This window comes from Orcinus orca, chromosome 14 (assembly GCF_937001465.1).
Source record: "Orcinus orca chromosome 14, mOrcOrc1.1, whole genome shotgun sequence".
NCBI lineage: Eukaryota > Metazoa > Chordata > Mammalia > Artiodactyla > Delphinidae > Orcinus > Orcinus orca.
This window is the reverse complement of record NC_064572.1, coordinates 10632538-10650750: the sequence shown is the minus strand read 5'-3', so window position 1 is coordinate 10650750 and position 18213 is coordinate 10632538. Positions and strand designations below refer to the sequence as shown.

At 43.4% G+C, this 18213-nt stretch overlaps 1 protein-coding gene across 9 annotated transcripts in view; it reads right to left on the bottom strand.

Moving 5' to 3' along the window:
* MAP3K21 (mitogen-activated protein kinase kinase kinase 21) overlaps window positions 1–18213 on the bottom strand; it is a 79871-nt gene that overhangs the window by 34556 nt on the left and 27102 nt on the right. For 6 of the 9 annotated variants that reach the window (XR_007471261.1, XR_007471260.1, XR_007471262.1 and 3 more), the window contains exons 5-8: window positions 13291–13531; window positions 5608–5730; window positions 3485–3635; window positions 2783–2880 (exon numbers count right to left, since the gene is read on the bottom strand). Coding sequence is in view for 4 of the 9 variants with exons in the window: in XM_004281581.4 (XP_004281629.1) it covers window positions 2783–2880; window positions 3485–3635; window positions 5608–5730; window positions 13291–13531 (613 nt within the window). In the remaining 5 variants the exon portion in view is untranslated. The remainder of the gene's footprint in view (window positions 1–2782; window positions 2881–3484; window positions 3636–5607; window positions 5731–13290; window positions 13532–18213) is intronic. The other 3 variants (XR_007471263.1, XM_033408968.2, XM_033408965.2) reach the window with 2 other exon arrangements.

Sequence of the window (18213 nt, the reverse complement as noted above, 5' to 3'; positions counted from 1 at the left end):
CCATGCAAGCTATACTGTAAAACGAGGCTGAAATCTAATAAATACATATTCTAAATCAAAACACATGGAGTCCTTTGCAGTTCAGCAAATGGTTCGTCCAGGAGGACCCTAAGGAAGGGGCGTCCAGGGTGCAATGACTCAGCTCCCTGCACAGGAACAGGCGAGCAAGTCCTCTGCTGTTTCCTGTCCTTCAGGAAGTGGATCTTCACTGGCATAGAAAACAGAAACTTCTATAGAAACAAAGTCATCAAGATACAGAAGTGCACATGCACAGACAGCAGCAGGAGGACACGTCAGACAAAAGGTGCCCTTGCGCGTGACCTAGATAACTGGGCCACGCCCTGTTGCTACAGGAACCATCCTGCGTAGAGCAGTGAATTCTTGGCACACTTCAGACTATGGTGGTGCCCAGCAGCCTGTTTCAACAAGCTGCCATTAAAGTGTAGGAGCCTCGCATCAGGAGAAGATTCTCCAGAGGTCAGAGCCCCAAAGGGTAACATATTCTGCTATTGGAGAGGAAGCTATAATTCTTATCACTTAGGGCTTAACCAGGAACGACTGAAACGACGAACTCCCTCATCTGGTGTCCAGAGCATCCCCGACAGAGACACCCGTGATTTCTGCAGCCTTGCGTCCACTGCACCTAAAATGTGCTCGGTTCGCTAGACCAGCCGGATGCCAGCTTTTCTCCCAACAAGCCCGTGCTCTTCCCAGTTTTTCTCCCTTCAAGCCCAGTATCTTCCTCTGCTATCTTTCTCCCCGTGTCCTCCTCCCACTGTCCCATTTCCCTCAGACAATTCTATCTCAAAATCCTGCCTGGCCCTAAGAAGGCCTGACACTGCCCTTCTTCCCACATGTGATCTTGGCTTCCGCTGAAGCCTCTCTGGTGTCGTTCGGTTTCCTCCGTTTTCTACTTTCAGGTCACAGCGGCTGTGAGCATCCCTGCAGGTTTCATCTTGTGGGGGGTCTTCCCCAAATAGTGCCTTCATCAAGTAGGCACGAACTGCGCTTTGATGGGTTGAATGCACGGTACATGTAACGAATAACAAATTATTAAGCCATCATTTTTTTAAAAAAGAGGGTAAATGCTGTTGGCAAGTAAAAGCCATAGGTTTCGAAGCATCCTGAGCACTTCCTTTCCCACACTGTCCTCCTGAGCGGTCATGAATCTACACGGATCCATCACCATCTTTCCCAGTCTTTCTATGAGTGATGGCATGATTTGCAGCCCCCAAACCAAGGTGAATATAATCAATATCTACGTCAGATCCAACTGTCCTTTTAGGATCCTCTTAGGCATTCAGGAGATACTGAAGACTTGCTATGCACCAGGCCCTGGGAGTAGAGTGGTGAACAAACCAGATAAAATCTTTGCCTTCGAGGGGCTGACATTCTAATTTGGGGTGACAGAGAACACACACATTACTGGTGCCCATGCAGACCAATAAGGATTTCAGGGAAGAGCGATGCATAAGTAAAACTGGGAACTAAGATGCAGGGATGGGGTGAGACACCACTGCAGCTGAGGCGGTCAGGGGAGGTTTTCAGGAAACGCTTGGGCTGAGACAGAAACACTTAGAAGGATGAGGCCCCACAGATGGAAGGTGGGAGGGGGACCTTCAAGCAGGACAGACTGTGTAAACCTTTTGCTCAGTGGCCCTTCCAATGAACTACAGGGTTAACTTAATGGAGACCCAGCTGAGTCAGCCAAATACATCCTTTTATTTCCTCCAACTGTCCTGTGGAAGAGTTATTCATAGGATCAAAATACTCTAAGAAAGAATAAAAAAAATTCAGGGAAAAAAAGCAAGAAGACTTTTTTTCAACAGTCACAAATAATGAAACTTGTACTATAGAATTAACAGTTTTATTACTATTAATTGTTCTTCATTAGTCCTCAAACACCATCTGATGATGAATCGTAGTGTATAATGAGAGACCCTCATGCCTTTACAGGCGAGAAAGAGTCAGAATACAGTAATGAATCTGACGTCAGAAAGCATCTACGCAGGGATTACACAGCACCTGCCTTGTGTCTACCTGAAAGTACTTACGGAGATATTTATGCTGAAACCACACGCTTGTGATGAACACAGAAGAAGAAAACTAAACATGGGCAGTAGCTGATAAGGTGCTTGTAAAACTGAGCATAGCACCGATCATAAGTTCAAGAAGTTTATACCGTGTTTTGCTAAGACATCTCTAATTTGACCACAGTACCAAAGGGCTGCCTTAAATTGTCAAGGATAAAGACCAATTTGCTTTTCTTCAGAGTTACCCATCATTGAAAATTTCCAGCAACTTCCAAATCTCTTCAACCTTTTAATATCTGAATATTGAATAGGAATACTGAACACTGAAAGTGATGATGGTTCATTTAAACTAGAGATTCCAGTGTAATACTCTCCAGCAGTAGTCCCCCCACAACTAACCCGCCTGACAATATTTCATCAGGTCGTGGGGTGGGAATATAATCTCAGCAGAATTTCAGGGCGCCTACATTTTCATATTTACTATTTCCTATACTACAGTAATTTGGTTTTATATAATAAATTATACTAATTTTTCTGGTGAAGAATAAGAGTGACAAATTCCTAATAAACAATGTGGAGCCTAATTACTTTCCGCCACGAAGACTGACAGGACAGAAGATAACTTTTGAGCTTAGTGTAGCCACTGCGACTCAGTATATGTGATGCTGCTAACCTTTCCCATGTCACTTCTAGAACTCTCAGAGGCTCAGTCTAACTCAAGCAAATTCTATTTCCTGAAGCACATTTACCTGACTGGTCCACAAATAATGAAGCCAACGGCACGGTTTTCTGATTTTTTATTAAGATGGTTGACCAAGGACTGTTGCCATCTGAGAGAGGTCTTATTCTACAAGAGAAAAACGTTTATTTTGATATAATAGAACCATATGACACACAAATTAGGTTTTGGTGGATACACGCTAACAATATTTTTAGGTAGTGAAGAGAACATATTGGCCTCTATGTTTTAAAGAGCTAACAAAGTACAGATAAAACCTTAACAAGAGACAGAGAATCTTTTTAATTGCTTAACTAAATAATAATTGATTTAGTAGGATAAACCCATCCTAGAAATGAAATTATATTCAGGTATCTCTGTATTACTCTAATTGCTTTTTAAAAGTTAGGTCTGGCCTAGGCTTCCCTGGTGGCGCAGTGGTTGAGAGTCCGCCTGCCGATGCAGGGGACACGGGTTCGTGCCCCGGTCCGGGAAGATCCCACATGCCACGGAGCGGCTGGGCCCGTGAGCCATGGCCACTGAGCCTGCACGTCCGGAGCCTGTGCTCCGCAACGGGAGAGGCCACAACAGTGAGAGGCCCACATACCGCAAAAAATAAATAAATTAATTAAAAATAAATAAATAAAAGTTAGGTCTGGCCAGTGCAATATTTAAAACGCACTGCTATTTATCACAGTACACACTGGAATGCCACCAGATGTCACACAAGTACCTTTCTTTGCAGTCAGTTCTTTCTTTCATTTGAATGGAATTTGGACCCCAGGTACAACCCTTTTTCTTGAAATTCCTTTTTACATCTTCAAATTCTTCTTGTCGACAGACCGTGTTCCTGCCCCAAGTTTTATTGCTTTCATCTGAGGTCACTAAACAGAGAACATCATCACTCATTAACCAATTAAAAAATTGTTAAGTTAAAATGAATCAAATCAGTTGTAAAACTATCTTAGTCGAAACGTGTAAACAATTGAGAAACATGAAAACAACGAAGAAATTATTTCTTTCACCCTACTGCTGGCAAAGTTCTATCTCTAATAACAGCAAGAAGAGTGAACTAAGTTAAAAGATACAAATTTGAGGTAAATTAGCCATAAAGAGTTATTTATCTATCTATGTATTTAACATTATGCAACAGTTAGGATTTCATTTTATTTGGGGGAAAAAAGGTCAAATTGAACAGTTAACTGAAAACAAACTTAATACTTAATTTTTTAACCAAATCAAAGTTCTGAACCTAAGGAACAAAGGTATATTTTAAAATTGTAATTTAAGCCAATTTTTCATGAGTCATCACAACTGTCTGGCTTCAATTACCTTTAAAAATCTGAATGTATGTAAGTTTCCCCACGTCTTGCCTTATTTCATCCCCTCTTGGGCGGTTTACACTCACGTCTAACGCCCACATGTTGCTGACACACACATATGCCAACCCCTAGCCTCTCTGTGCACTGACAGTTGGCTTGGGAATCACTGGGAGAGTGGCTATTACTACACACTTAGAAAACAACCCCGTCACACACCAGAGGTTCTAAAAACACAACTGAAAACATTATGACATACCTCCACAGGGGGTAAAAATATCCCCTTTGGGTCTAACTGAAACTCTCACAGTGCGAGGATGCCAGATGAATTAGTATATTTATTTTTTCCACTAGGCTGAACACTCTAAAATCAAAATACTAAGTGGTATTTTGAAGGACAGATCTTCCCCGACTTATGATGGGGTTTCATCCAATAATCTATCCTAAGTTAAAAATATCATAAGGTGAAAACGTGTTTGATACACCTCACCTACGAAACATCATGGCTTAGCCCCTGCCCACCTTGAATGTGCTCAGAACACTTACACTAGTCTATAGTTGGACAAAATCATCTAATGCAAAGCCTATTTTATAATAAAGTCAAATGTCTCATGTGACCTACCGAACGCTGTACTGAAAGTGAAAAACAGACTGCTTATGTGGGTACACAGTGGTTGTGAGTGTATGGGTTGTTCACCCTTGTGATGGTGCACTGCCCAGCATCACGAGAGAGGATGGTACCCAGTATCACTGCCCAGGAAAAGATCAAAATTCAAAATTCGAGGGCTTCCCTGGTGGCGCAGTGGTTGAGAGTCCGCCTGCCAATGCAGGGGACACGGGTTCGTGCCCCGGTCCGGGAAGATCCCACATGCTGCAGAGCAGCTGGGCCCGTGAGCCATGGCCGCTGAGCCTGCGCGTCGGGAGCCTGTGCTCCGCAACCGGAGAGGCCACAGCAGTGAGAGGCCCGCGTACCGCAAAAAAAATAAAATTAAATTAAAAAAAATTCAGAATTCGAAGTACGGTTTCCACTGAATGTGAATCACTCTGCACCACCATACAGTCAAAAAACCCTAAGTCGAGCCACCCTAAGTGGAGGGCTGTTTGCATCAGGTTGGTCAACACAGACCAAATTCAAGCTAACTTTCAAAAAGCAAAATATTTTTTTCCTTAAAAAACAATGAAACAAATGGAAGTAACCTTGAATTCCTGATTTCAGCTTTCAAAATATCCATAAAGAGGCTACTGATATAACGAGGTCACGCAGGCAGGCGTTTAACAAAATGTCTCACGATACTATTTCACTTTCTACTCTGTGGCCTGGTCACATCACCGATTGCGTGGAATCTAAAAATCATTGATTGTGAGAACAAGAAAGTGAGACTAAGGAAGATAAGACCAAATCTTGCTTTCCAAATAGTCCTGACACCTCCTAAATATCACAGGGTTAGAACCGGCTATGAATGTCTGCTTCAGTTGGATCCCAGTCAGTTAGTGACAGAAAACCGCCCAGAAGCCCCCTGTGGGGGAGAAAGCTCACGCTGTATGGCCCGGAGTCGGGGGATCACCGTGGGGCTGCTCGGTGTACTGAAGCTGCTGCTGTTCAGGCTCCTCCGTTTGTCCAAGTTGGGGGAGGCCTGCACGGTTATTTTGTGCTGGAAATCTGTCAGATATGGGAAAAAAAAAAAAAGACAACTGAGAGCCCATGGTTTTCGGTTATTCCCGTAGCCCCAGCTTTCGCACATGGCAATAAAAGCAGGAACAGCCAGACAGTAAGAATACGGTGTATCTCAGAGTCTGTTCCTAGTTTCTTACTTATCTTCCATTCGGGGCTCATGTCCGTAAACAATGACTCAGAGTCATGCCGCATGAGGCACGGTGAGAGACACATGCTCACAAGGAAAGAAACTATTACTGCGTATTGCAGAACTCACGGTTTTCCGGGGAGAGAGAGTTACCTTCGTTCAGTCTGATAGAGTTGAAAACAAAATCGAGATGGGAGACACCCTGGGTTTACATGAGTCCTGGTTCTGTCACTAACGGACTACAGACCCCAAACTAGTCAGGAGCCTCTCGGCGCTGGTCCCTGTGGTTGTTGGCTAGAACAGCAGACACCTCCCAGGGTTGCCGTGGTGATTAGAACAGAAAGCGGACGGTATGCGGGGCTCCGGACATGCTACCCCAACGTTTACTACTTAGCCTGTCACATTTCCACGTGACCATCCACTCTTCATCAACCTTCCTCAACATTCAGGTCTGTTTCTTTGGGTCTTCCTTTCCTGATGCAGGCTCCCACGTCACAGAAACTTACATTAAGTACATTTTTATGCTCTTCCCCTGTGGATCGGGCTTGTGTCGGTTTAATTTTCAGAACCAGCCAGGGTCAAGAGAAACTCCCCCTTGCCTGCAGTTGAAAGCGTTTTGTGGTCACGGTACGTACATACGATGGTTACTATTACCTAACTGTAATATAGGGTAGCTCTCATGCCAGAGATATGCCAAGAACTATGGGAACATACGGAAGAAAAGTCATATTACCAGAGGAAAGAGGAGGGTGTCTGGGAAAACTCTGTTAACTGCCAGAAAAATTATCAGAAACTTGGAAGCAGGTAAAAGAAATTACTGGATGTTCTTTCAGTGCAGTGCCGAGCTTAACCTCTGACTGATGTTCTATTGACTGGGCTATTTTTACAACTCAGTAGGAGCAGAGGTTAACTTGTAGATTTTGTCTGGTGATGATGCAAATAACTGCTGTCTGGTGTAAAAGAAAATCCCAAAGGTTATGATTTACTGCCATATTGGGTTTGTATTTAGCCTAGCAATCTAATCCTAACATTTCTTTACTAAATTGACCATAAACACTTAGGTCCTCAAATTCTCATGTGAACCGATTTTAACTGGTTTCCTCATTAATTAATAAGTTGAATAAAATCATTGACACATGTTCATTTCACATAGGCAAGACAGCTATAATTTGCCTTTCTGAAAATTAAAGAACTTTAAAGAACCACCTGGTATTTGAAATGAGGAGTTCGAATTTGGTAGGCAAGACATGTATCCAATTGCTCATGCTAGGAATTTGAAACTTTTCTTGATATTGTGTTCTCCCTGACCCACCATATCCAGTCAAACACAAAATATCTTGTAAAACTCGTTATATATCCTTCTTAGAGTTATAGCTGAGAAATTTATATTCTCGGTTCTGGAACCAGCAAACTCCAGATGTGAATGAATCCCAGCTTATCACTTACTAGCCACATGAATTTTGGGAAAGTGACTTAATCTCTTTGAAGTCACAGCACCTTCATTGACAAAAATGGAAAAAATAATTATTCCTATTTCACAGGACAGTTAGGAAAAATTAAATACAAATAAATACAGAAAACACTTAAGCACAGGGCTCAGGACATAATAAATGCTCAACACACACGAGTGATGCTTTCTGTTCTCTCCATTTCCGCTGCCACCATCATTTCACGCCGAGGCTGCTACAATCCCTTGATCGATCTTTCAGCGTCTCTGTTTGGCCCCTCTGGTCTACCTCACAGCAGGCAGATGTCTTTTTAAAAATGCATGGCTGACTATCATTCTCCTGCTTAGAATCCCTCAAAGGCTTTTCATCATTCTTAAAGTTACAGGTCAAAATCATAACATCCTCTCCAGTCCCCTGCAAATCAGAGTCTGGGCTCCTTGTGCCACCCTAGCCTCACTGTGCCCTGTTCTCCCATCACTCGCCGTGGTCTACACCAGGGGTCAGCAAACTTTTCCTAAGCAGTGCCACACAGTAAATATTTTAGTTTCTATGAGCCATATGGTCTGACGGAGCGAGAAAGCATTCCCACAACACATAAATGCGTGTGCTCCAATGCGACTCTATTATGGACGCTGCAGTTTACCTTTCTTGCAATGTTCATGTGTCAGAAAGTCGTTTTTTCTAGTATTTAAATGTTCTTAGCTTGTGAGCTATACAAAACAGGCGGGAGGCTGGATTTGGCCCAGTGGGCAGAGTCAAGCCACACTGGTCTTTTTTCAATTCCTGGAAGAAACCAAGTTTCTTCGCAGGTGTTCCCTGCCTGTTCCCCTCGTGTTTGGTACATTCCTACTTCGAGTCTCCATTTAAATGTTTCTTTGTGAGGAAGCTGTCTGTGATCTCCTTAGACCAGGAGACATCTCTCTACTAATCACTGTCACAGGACCTTTCCTTCACAGTAGTTCATAATTACAGCAAAAAGAATAAGCATTTGTTTAATTATTAGCTTAAGGCTGCCCCCAATACAACGTCAGCTCTCTATGTTGGGGGGAAGGAGTCAGCTGCCATCACTGTGACCACCCGCAAATGTGCACAGGAAAGGTACGTAGCAAATCTTTGCTGAATCCACGTCTTCTCTGTTTGAGATTACAAGTAACACATGCGCGTCAGCGCGCGGCACTTGTCTGTCTCTTTCTGACTTATTTCACTCTGTACGACAGGCTCTAGGTCCCTCCACATCTCTACAAATCTCTGCAAATGAGCCAATTTTGTTCCTTTTTATGGCTGAGTAACCTTCCATTGTATATACACGTGCCACATCTTCTTTATCCATTCCTCTGTTGAGAGACGCTTAGGTTGCTTCCATGTCCTGGCTGTTGTAAATAGTGCTGCTATGAACACTGGGGTGCATGTGTCTTTCTGAATTACGGTTTTCTCTGGGTATATGCCATATGTGGAATCTAAAAAAATGGTATAGGTGATCCTATTTGCAAAGCAGAAATAGAGACACAGACATAGAAAACAAATGTATGGATACCAAGGGGGGAGGGGTGGGATGAATTGAGAGATGGGAATTGACATATATACACTATTGATACCATGTATAAAATAGATAACTAATGAGAACCTACTGTAGAGCACAGGGAACTCTATTCAATGCTCTGTGGTGACCTAAATGGAAGGAAATCCAAAAAAGAGGGGATATGTGTATACGTATAGCTGATTCACTTTGCTGCACAGCAGAAACTAACACAACATTGTAAAGCAACTGTACTCCAATTAAAAGAAAAGATTACAAGTAACACGGGGGCAGAGATCACGTTGTGAAGACAAAGCGAATGGAAATGACGTGCCAGATGGGAGGCTCTGTCCATCTACCATCTACGTGAGCAAGAAAGACTTGACTGGGCAGAGCAGTTAAGGAAAGGAAAGAATGGATGCAAGAAAGCAGCTCATCAGGGCAGAGGACGAACTGAACTGGGGGGAGGGGAAGCAGGTAGGAAAAGAAAGAAATATTCTTATCCAAAGCTATGAAACAGTTTAGACTGAAGCGCGTGATAAAGGTTCAACTGGCCCCGTGGTTTGTCTGCACGCTGGGGATGAGCCTCCAGCCCAGAGCAGAAGGAGGGCTGCTCTTGCAGGCCTCCGCACTAGAACAGAGAATCAGGCCACGGCATCTGGATGGCAAACCATGGGGAACAAATGATGGGAGGAGAGACGCCAGGCACAGCTCAGGGAAACAGCATGGAAGGTTTTAAGGCCAAGGGCGAGTTACAAAGGCACAAGACTGGACTTCCACAATCCCTAAGATCTGGAGTGCTTCCGGTCTTCTGAAAAAATCTAAAGACTTTCAGTCAGGGGGAAAAAAAGGCGCTCTGTGCTTTAGACATAAATAAAATATTCTTTATGATAAACATCCTTGTCCCTATGAAATGGGGAAAGCTTGATTCTGTCCTAGTTACACATTTAGGAAAACTTCGGCTGAACTGTGAAGGGGCCCTGGCCAATGTCCAGTTTTTCTCTGGACCGCTTGCTAGACGTGTTCTCAAGGTATCTGCTCAAGGCAGGTTATCGTGTGGGCCACAGGCTTTTGAGTAAACCTGTACTTGCGTTTCCCCTGGCAATATTTATGTTTCGTTAAGGACACTGACACGGCTCGGTGGGAACCATCATTTCTGCAGCAGAAGTTGCAGTATTCTTTGAAGAGTCCTGGTAGAGCTTTTGTCTTCTCTCCCTATGGGTGTGCACACACTCACTCACACTCACGCATCCCAGGCAGGACTCAGGCACTTCTGAAATGGCTCAAGTGAGAATACCACGGCTTTAGAGACACGCCGGCTTCTGAAAGCTTCAGAACCTCTTTGACCGGTTTTATATGTTCTAAAAACACAACTTTGCTTCAGAATAAACATAATACAGCAGGAGTGATACAAAGAGGTAACAATATAAAAATATCTGCCAAGAGCGTTCTTTTTCGTTCTACAAATTCCAAGGGTGCACAAAATATCATTTACAAACTCTTAGATTATGCTGTCTCATTTTATAAGCATTTCTCTTCCTTATTCGCTAGCTATGCAGGATTGCCAGCAGGAATAATTACATTTGAGTTTTCCGGCAATAAGTCACCATAGCTATAAGTAGTCATAAGAGTCAAAGCTACCATCAGTGATTCTGAAGGACAAAATTACAATACTTAGATAATTATTCACATTTAATAACAAATTTTTGAAAGATCCACAGGCATAAATATTAAGAACCAGTTTGTAGGAGTCTCAAATATGTTTCTGAGAAATTCTTTAAGCTAGTTACACATGGAAAAAAGCCTGCAAAAGGGGTTCAAGTAATTTGGTATGCTGAAAGGAAAGTATCACCACCCTTCAATCTATCACCTATCAGCCGTTTCTTCCTTAAAAATGTACCATTAAATAGTACTAAAATCTGGTACCTCAAAGAATTTTCTAGCAGATGATAATATCAGAATCAGCTAACTCCCATGAACTTAATAAGGTACAAATAATTGCTTTCTCTACTCAGCAAGATTCCTGAAGGAGAAAAATAATTATTTTTTTAGTTATCATTCTTTTCTTTGGATCTTTGGATGTGTGTCCTACTTTGGGATGTTGGGCAAGTAATCCCTGGGTGTGTATGTGTGTGTATGGTGTGGAGAGGGGAGTGTAGAGCTGGGGGATTCGAATGAGAAAAAGTTTCCCTTGTGGTACCAGTGTCACAACAATGTAGCACCATCTTGTGGGCAGAAGAGGTAACTGCCATCCTAAATTATAGAAGCTGCATTTCATTCCTTCAAAATGGATCAGGATTAGTGGATTTTATGGGTTATGTTTTAACTAGAATCTTTTATTAAGCGGCACAAGGTAAAGTAATGTGTAACTAAAAGGACCCCTCTATTCTCAGAAATAGAAAAGGCAAATAGTACAATCCAGGAATCATATAAATCTAGCAAAAACGGTAAAATATATTCAATTTGCGCTGAATAAATGCAAGGTATTAGGTCAAGCAACATTTGAGAAGAAGAACCTCGGGAATCCTGAGATATTTTATTTAATCACTCTCCCAGGAAGATTAAAGAATCACTGGAATGATTTCATTGTTTCCGCCAAGTTTATTTTCCATCAGTTTCTAATTAGCTCCCCCATCCAAAGTTTTGCAAGGCAATCAATAAATATTAATTATGGTAACGTAGTCACAGTGCAGATAGAAGAATGCTGATACAGCTCAGGACTGGAGAAGAAAACTCACACTGAGCACCGCTCTGAATTTTTCTATCGTCTATATTGAAAGCAGAAGCCTCGTCATACAGAAAATATTTTAAATTATGTCTGACATATCAGATCGTCCAGTGAATGGTCCTTCGAGTTACACTCTGGCTAAAAGCAAATATTAGAAAAGAACCTGGAAAAGTACCTTTTTTGTTCCCAGAGAGGGCGAAGGTAAAATGAATTAAGGACCCATTGCCTGTTCTCACCTCATCAAAACACATAATCAATAATGTATACTGTGTACTCCTGGCTACCCCATTCCAGCAATTTTCTGATCAGTTGAGGACTTCTGCCATAACCTAAAAGATCACAGTATGCTGCAAGGCTTCTAGGATTTTGCAGTAAGTATTTTTACAAGACAATTTATACATACTTTATATAAAACAAAACTGTTGTTACTGTTATTTAAGTCAAATTTCCACACCATTATCAAACATCTCAGGAAAACACTAGAATCCACGAGGAGCAATCTAAGATGTAATACATACAGAGAGGGACACAGAGAGAGGTAGAAACAGGTATATAGACCCTACTGCACATTCTACACAGGTGCAGCCAGCTCTGAGTTCTGTCACAGTCCTTCCCTGTTAGAAAGAGCTGCAAAACACAGGCAGACATCTGATGTCCCCTTAAGCAAAGCGTAACACATAACATCGAAGAACTTGATTTCGTGAACTAACGTATGTTTGCTCTTTTGCATTCTGTTTAGTTTCTCCTAACACGTATTCCTTCTATGTTATTGTCACAATGGTTTAGAAATATTTTTAAAAGTTTCCCTAGAATTACTGGTTCGTTCTCATACCTCAACGATTTTGAACCGTCAGATGAAAGTGGGCGTGTAACCGAGGCACTAGATACACTTTGCTGAGGGTGTGAATAGCAACCTTAGTGCCCCAGATCACAGCCCCGCGATCCTTGTGGAAGCAATAACTTAGTGACAAAACCTAAGTATGTTCAGATTTTAAAAGGTAATTGCAGCCAAACACTTGTGATGACTAATGAAAAGTTGGCTTAAATTACAATTTTAAAATATACGTCTGTTCTTTAGGTTCACAACTTTGGTCTGGTTAAAAAAATTAGGTACTAAGATTGTTTTAAGTTAAATGTTCAATTGGACTTTTTCTCCCCCAAATAAAATGAAATCCTAACTGTTGTATAATGTTAGATACATAGACAAATAATCAGCTCTTTGCTGCTAATTGACCTTGCACTTGTACCTTTTAATTTATTCCACTTTTCTTGCTATTACGATTAGAGACAAGAAGTTTGCCCTGGGTAGGGTGAAAGAAATCATTTCTTCACTGTTTTCATGTTTCTTAATTGTTTACACGTTTTGAGTAAGATAGTTCTGGGCTGGATTTTCACCATGCCGAGTGATGCCGGTTCAGTGCAATCAGCTAAAGAGCAATTCATTCTGCTTTGATTTCCAAAGGAGTACATCAATGTCTCCACTAACAGGAGAGGATGCTCGGGGTGGGATTCCCAGCACCCAGTGGCCTGCGGTGCACTCCCTCCCTAGGCTGTTTCACCAGTGAAAACTCATTAGGTCGTTAGTATGACCACGAACTGAAGCAAGAGATGAAGATCTCATTCGTTGGATGCTTTAAAAGCTCACTCCCCCAGTTCTGCTGAAACAAAGAAGCGCGCGGGAGGGATGACCACCCGGGTCTTAGGGAACATGGGGACAAGATCGTACCTGAAGGTAAACTGATCCGACGCCCGTCTTTGAGCTTCAGGCGGCTCCTCTTAAACTTGCCCTTCCTCTTCTTGACGTTGGGCCTCTCCTGGCTCAGCTGGAAGATGAGGATGTTGAGCTCGCGCTCCAGCACGTCGATCTCCCGCGCGGCCAGCTGCTGCTCCCGCCGCCTGAGCAGCTCCTCCTGTGACTTCTGCTGCAGGGCGGCCCGCGTCAGCTCTTCCTCCCGGGACCGCAGCTCCTGCCGCAGGGGACAGCGTCAGCGTCACCTCGGGCTGCCGCGTCCCGCGCAGCTCCGCCGCCCGCCCGCTGCAGGTCCCCCGGACCGCGCCCCCTGCCGCCAAGACGGGCCGCGCTGGACCTCAGCACATCAGGGACTCGCACGCGCACAAGGCTCCCTCTGGCCCTTCTAGGGTTTTTCTGTTTCATGGTTTTGGGGGTGTTCTTTAGGGAGGCGGGGCGGGGGGACATCCTGCTTTATTAGGGGCCGTGAGCATCATTAAGTGGCAGGTTTTGAGCCTTACGATGTGGTTTCTCAGATTTGCCCTTCTTCATGGAAGGCTCTTTACGAAATTTTTTTGGGTTTTTTTGGCGGTACGCGGGCCTCTCACTGTTGTGGCCTCTCCCGTTGCGGAGCACAGGCTCCGGACGCGCAGGCTCAGCGGCCATGGCTCACGGGCCCAGCCGCTCCGCGGCACGTGGGATCTTCCCGGACCGGGGCGCGAACCCGTGTCCCCTGCATCGGCAGGCGGACTGTCAACCACTGCGCCACCAGGGAAGCCCATGGAAGGTTCTTTATGAGATTTCTACCCACCTTTTTCCAAGCCCAACTCAGAAGAAGGCAGATAAGCATCCCCTGAGGCCGAGGCACAGCGGGCTCATCCCGGGACACGGGCAGGCTGCACCTCATCCACAGGGACACACACAGGACACCTGGCCACAGCGTCAGGTGTGAAGAGCGCCAAGCTGCGGGCCCCAGGGCCCATCTGTCTGTGGCCCTTCTGGTTTTATGGCCCGAAAAGAGTCATCACACTTTGTCATCGTCTCTGGCTTGTACCATCACCTGACACGTAAGACGGGCATCAACACACAGCGACCAAGTACCGATGTGAAAGTCCCATTTAAAATGAAAGCCAAAAGGGAAAGCCTGACTAATTAAAGGATAGTTCTTCTTGTCGCAAAGACTGTGGCGGTTCCGACGTCTTTCCTTAGGGTATTTAAGAATCTGCTTAGGGAATTAGCACACCGTGGTGGAGAGGTTAAGGGGAAAAACAAGGCGAACGTGACAGGGGTCAGGTGAAGGCCCATGAGAAATGAACACGCAACATCGCTAAAACGATAAGCTGCTGGAAAATACAGTCAGTACACAGAGAACTTATCAGGATCCCACGGATGGGTGGAAACCGTCACTTTATACACAGATATCATGAATTAGCTAACAAAAGTCCCTCTGTCGTGATACTGGCTGATTAAAATGTAACTTCCTCTCGGTTTTGGTTTTAGAATGATTGCACTTGTAAGAAATAGAAAATCTATGAAGAATACTTTTATTCCTATTAATTTATTCAGTAGTAAAACTGAGAACTCTATTGTTTTTAATCTACATCCGCATTCTTGTTTCATTTCTGTAAAGTGTTCCGTCCTGTACCAGAGACATAAATGTTCCTTTCTGTGCTGAACTGCTTTCTCTTCCCGACTAGCCTGCCATAAATCAAGCACTCCCATAGAAAGCAAGGCATCTGCAAACTTTTAGTTCCACCGCTCCAGACAAAGCTAATCTTAGGATATCCTAATGCCAAACACTTTGTGAGAAACTCCGCCTTCTCAGGTGGAGCTCTGGGCTGTGCGCTTTGAGAGCTATGAGTATGGTGTGAACATGTCACACTCTATTACAAGCAGGCCGCTTTCCAGAGGCCACCTCAAGAGTACTGATGTGTGAAGAGACAGTGCAAGACAGAGGCTCACGGAAGGAACGAGAGCTGGGCCACGGGACTGGAGTCATAAAGGAAAATAAACGTGGAGGGCCATCCTCCCACAGACAAATATGACAATGTCAAGAAGAAAAGGAGAGCCCTAAAAATAAAGGTTCTTTATTCAGATCGAACCAATTCTGAACTTATGGTAATTCGACCAAAGTGGACCGAAAGTCACCTCTGAAACATTCTTTATTTTTTCTAAACAACCTTCATAAACGAAATGGCAGGAGAAATGATTTTCTTAAGACCAACTGATATTCAAATTACTTCTGCTAATAAGTATCAGCTGATTTTTATAGAACAGTATTTCTTCATTACATTGTGCCAGATATAAATGACTATTTATTACTTGAAAAGAAAAAAAAGAAAATGTTACCTGTGAAAAAAAAATCTGGAATCCATTATTTAACTGGTGGCTTTCTTCAACCAGTTTGTCCAAATTGGAGATTTTACTGTAGTGTATTTGGGGACAGAGGCTCATTTCCAGTCAGCTTCTAATTTCTAACTCATTACCGTCTGCCCTTTTGTTAAGATATTACTTTTCAGTCGTGTAGATTACAATCCAATTAGCTATTGTGAAATGAAATGGCATGAGGAAGAGATAAAGGCAGTAACTTCACTTAGGCTTTTTGTGTTACTGCTACAGTAATTGCATAAGAAACCGTTTTAAATTCCAGGTCCCAAACCAAAATGTGAATCTCCTTGCAATGACTTTATAAATTAAAAAAAAAAAAAAAATCACTTGCCTAAGACTTCGTAAGAGAAAAAACTATCATCAAAGAGAAAGCAGCCAAAGGACTCTTCCTTCTGAATGAATTTTAAAACATGCAAAAGTGTGTAAAAAAAAAAAAGTCTGGGGTGTTAGAAGCCCTTTGGGTACTTTGAAATTATGAAGCACACAAAAACATTCTTTTGGTCGCTGAGATCACTCCTCAAGTACTACGTGTTTAATTGCTCGGCACAGGCCACTTAATAATGGAAAATCCAAATTCCTGGCAGTAGGTGTTAATCATTAACAGTGACAGGCCTTCGTACAGTGGTTCAAAGACAGGTGCACGCACCCAGTGCACAGAGACAGACACACAGAGATAAGAAGCCAGGAATCTGGGGAGGAACCGGTATCTATGGAGGCTACAGTTTACTGAATAACACAGAGCACGGCCAAGTCACTGACCATTAATTCCAAGTCTGACGCCTCCTACCTTAAGCAATCAGTGAACAAGAAAGGGAGATAGAGCACGTCTACTGTGCTTTTGACTCCATCAAAAAAGATGCAATTAGAAACCTTGGGGGAAAAAATAAAGGACTATATATTCTTTAATTGTAAATCAAAGGCTCACAAGATACCATAAATGCTGTACTTCAAAAAGCACTGCACAGAAATCACGTAAAAAGAAAAAGAAAAGATACCACTAGAACGAAAATGAATCCAAAGAACAACAAAGAAACTACTTTTAAGACTTCAAAATGGAGAAAGAGGAGCCATCCATTCTTTTCTTTTTTTTTAACATCCTTATTGGAGTATAATTGCTTTACAATGGCGTGTTAGTTTCTGCTGTGCAACAAAGCGATCAGCTGTACAGATGCATATGTTCCCGAGTCATCCATTCTTGAAGCATGCTTTTTTTGATTTTCACACCGCATATGATAAGAATGAACTCACTGAATGTGCCTCTATCCTACAGTTTCATAAATAATTATCAAGAATTAAAAATACGAGTTTAAAATAATAATAGTTATTAATAACATTGCTTCCACACTTAAAATTCTGTGATTTCAAGTCTTATCCTTCCTCCAAGTCCTCTCCCATTCCCAAATGTTTTTACTTTGGTTATTAAACATCTAATTTTAGAATTCCTGAAAACCATTTGGGGAGGTGTATAAAAACAAAACAAAACAAAAAACAGACTCTTTCCTCTGTCATTTTAAGTCAACGAAATGTATTAAAGTATCTAAAAGACATATGAACAATATCACTGACAGTAATCCTTCAAAGAACTGCAGGATTTAAAAAGTAACGCGCTCAGTCCTTTTCCAGTATGACTACGGCTCAGAGCCCCGTTTCCCAAACGCCTGGGCCGGGGATGGGGAGGGCGGTGCTGTTGGGAGCCTGCCCGGCTTCCAGCAAAGCCACAGCTTCCTCTGCTGTCAGGCTAGCACTGTTAGCGCCTGTGAAGTGGCGCACAGGCTCTGAGCCCCGGGGGGGGGCCTCACTCTTGCAAGCCCACACCACCCCGAGGGACCGAGACAGCATCTCTGTGACACTTCACTGTGGGAGGCGCTGGCAGAACGGTCTTGGTCAGCAAGTGGCAGAGCCCCAAGCCCAACGAGACAGCCTGGCTGGAGCCCTCGGTCTGAACCACTTCTCTAGACTGCTGGAGATTCCGGCATTCCGCTAAAGACGGAATATAACGAGGGGGCAGGGCCGGCCATAGGTTTGTAGACGTCCATACAGTCACCCCTGCGGTCTGCCTGAACTCCTGGAGGGCAGGGAGCAGAACAGCTGAAGCAGAGTCCACTGCGCTGTGGACCACCAGCTCAGCTCCAAGTGCTGGCAAGTTGTTGACTCAGAGACCAGATAGATCTTCATCCCTGGAGCATTCAGCCGAGAGGTCCTCCTACTTCTGGTTCTTCTGAAAACAACCTGAAACACAGTTCCTCCCTCCAACGTCCTTCCAGCACCGAGGACAGCCCTGCGCTCCCCGCCCCTTTCTCTGTTCACTTCTCTTCTCTGTAGGCTCAGATGTGCAGGCTCCTCTCCCGCCTTCCTGGCCGTCCACCTGGGGAAGCTCTTTAAAACATGGTGCCTATAATCAAACGTGATGCTCAGGATAAGATCTGAAGAGACTCAAACGGGACTGACTATTTTTTATTATATGAACTCTATGTACTTATCAGTGGGGTCAGGGTCTAAGGTTGCATTTGCCAGTTTTGAATTTTTAAACCC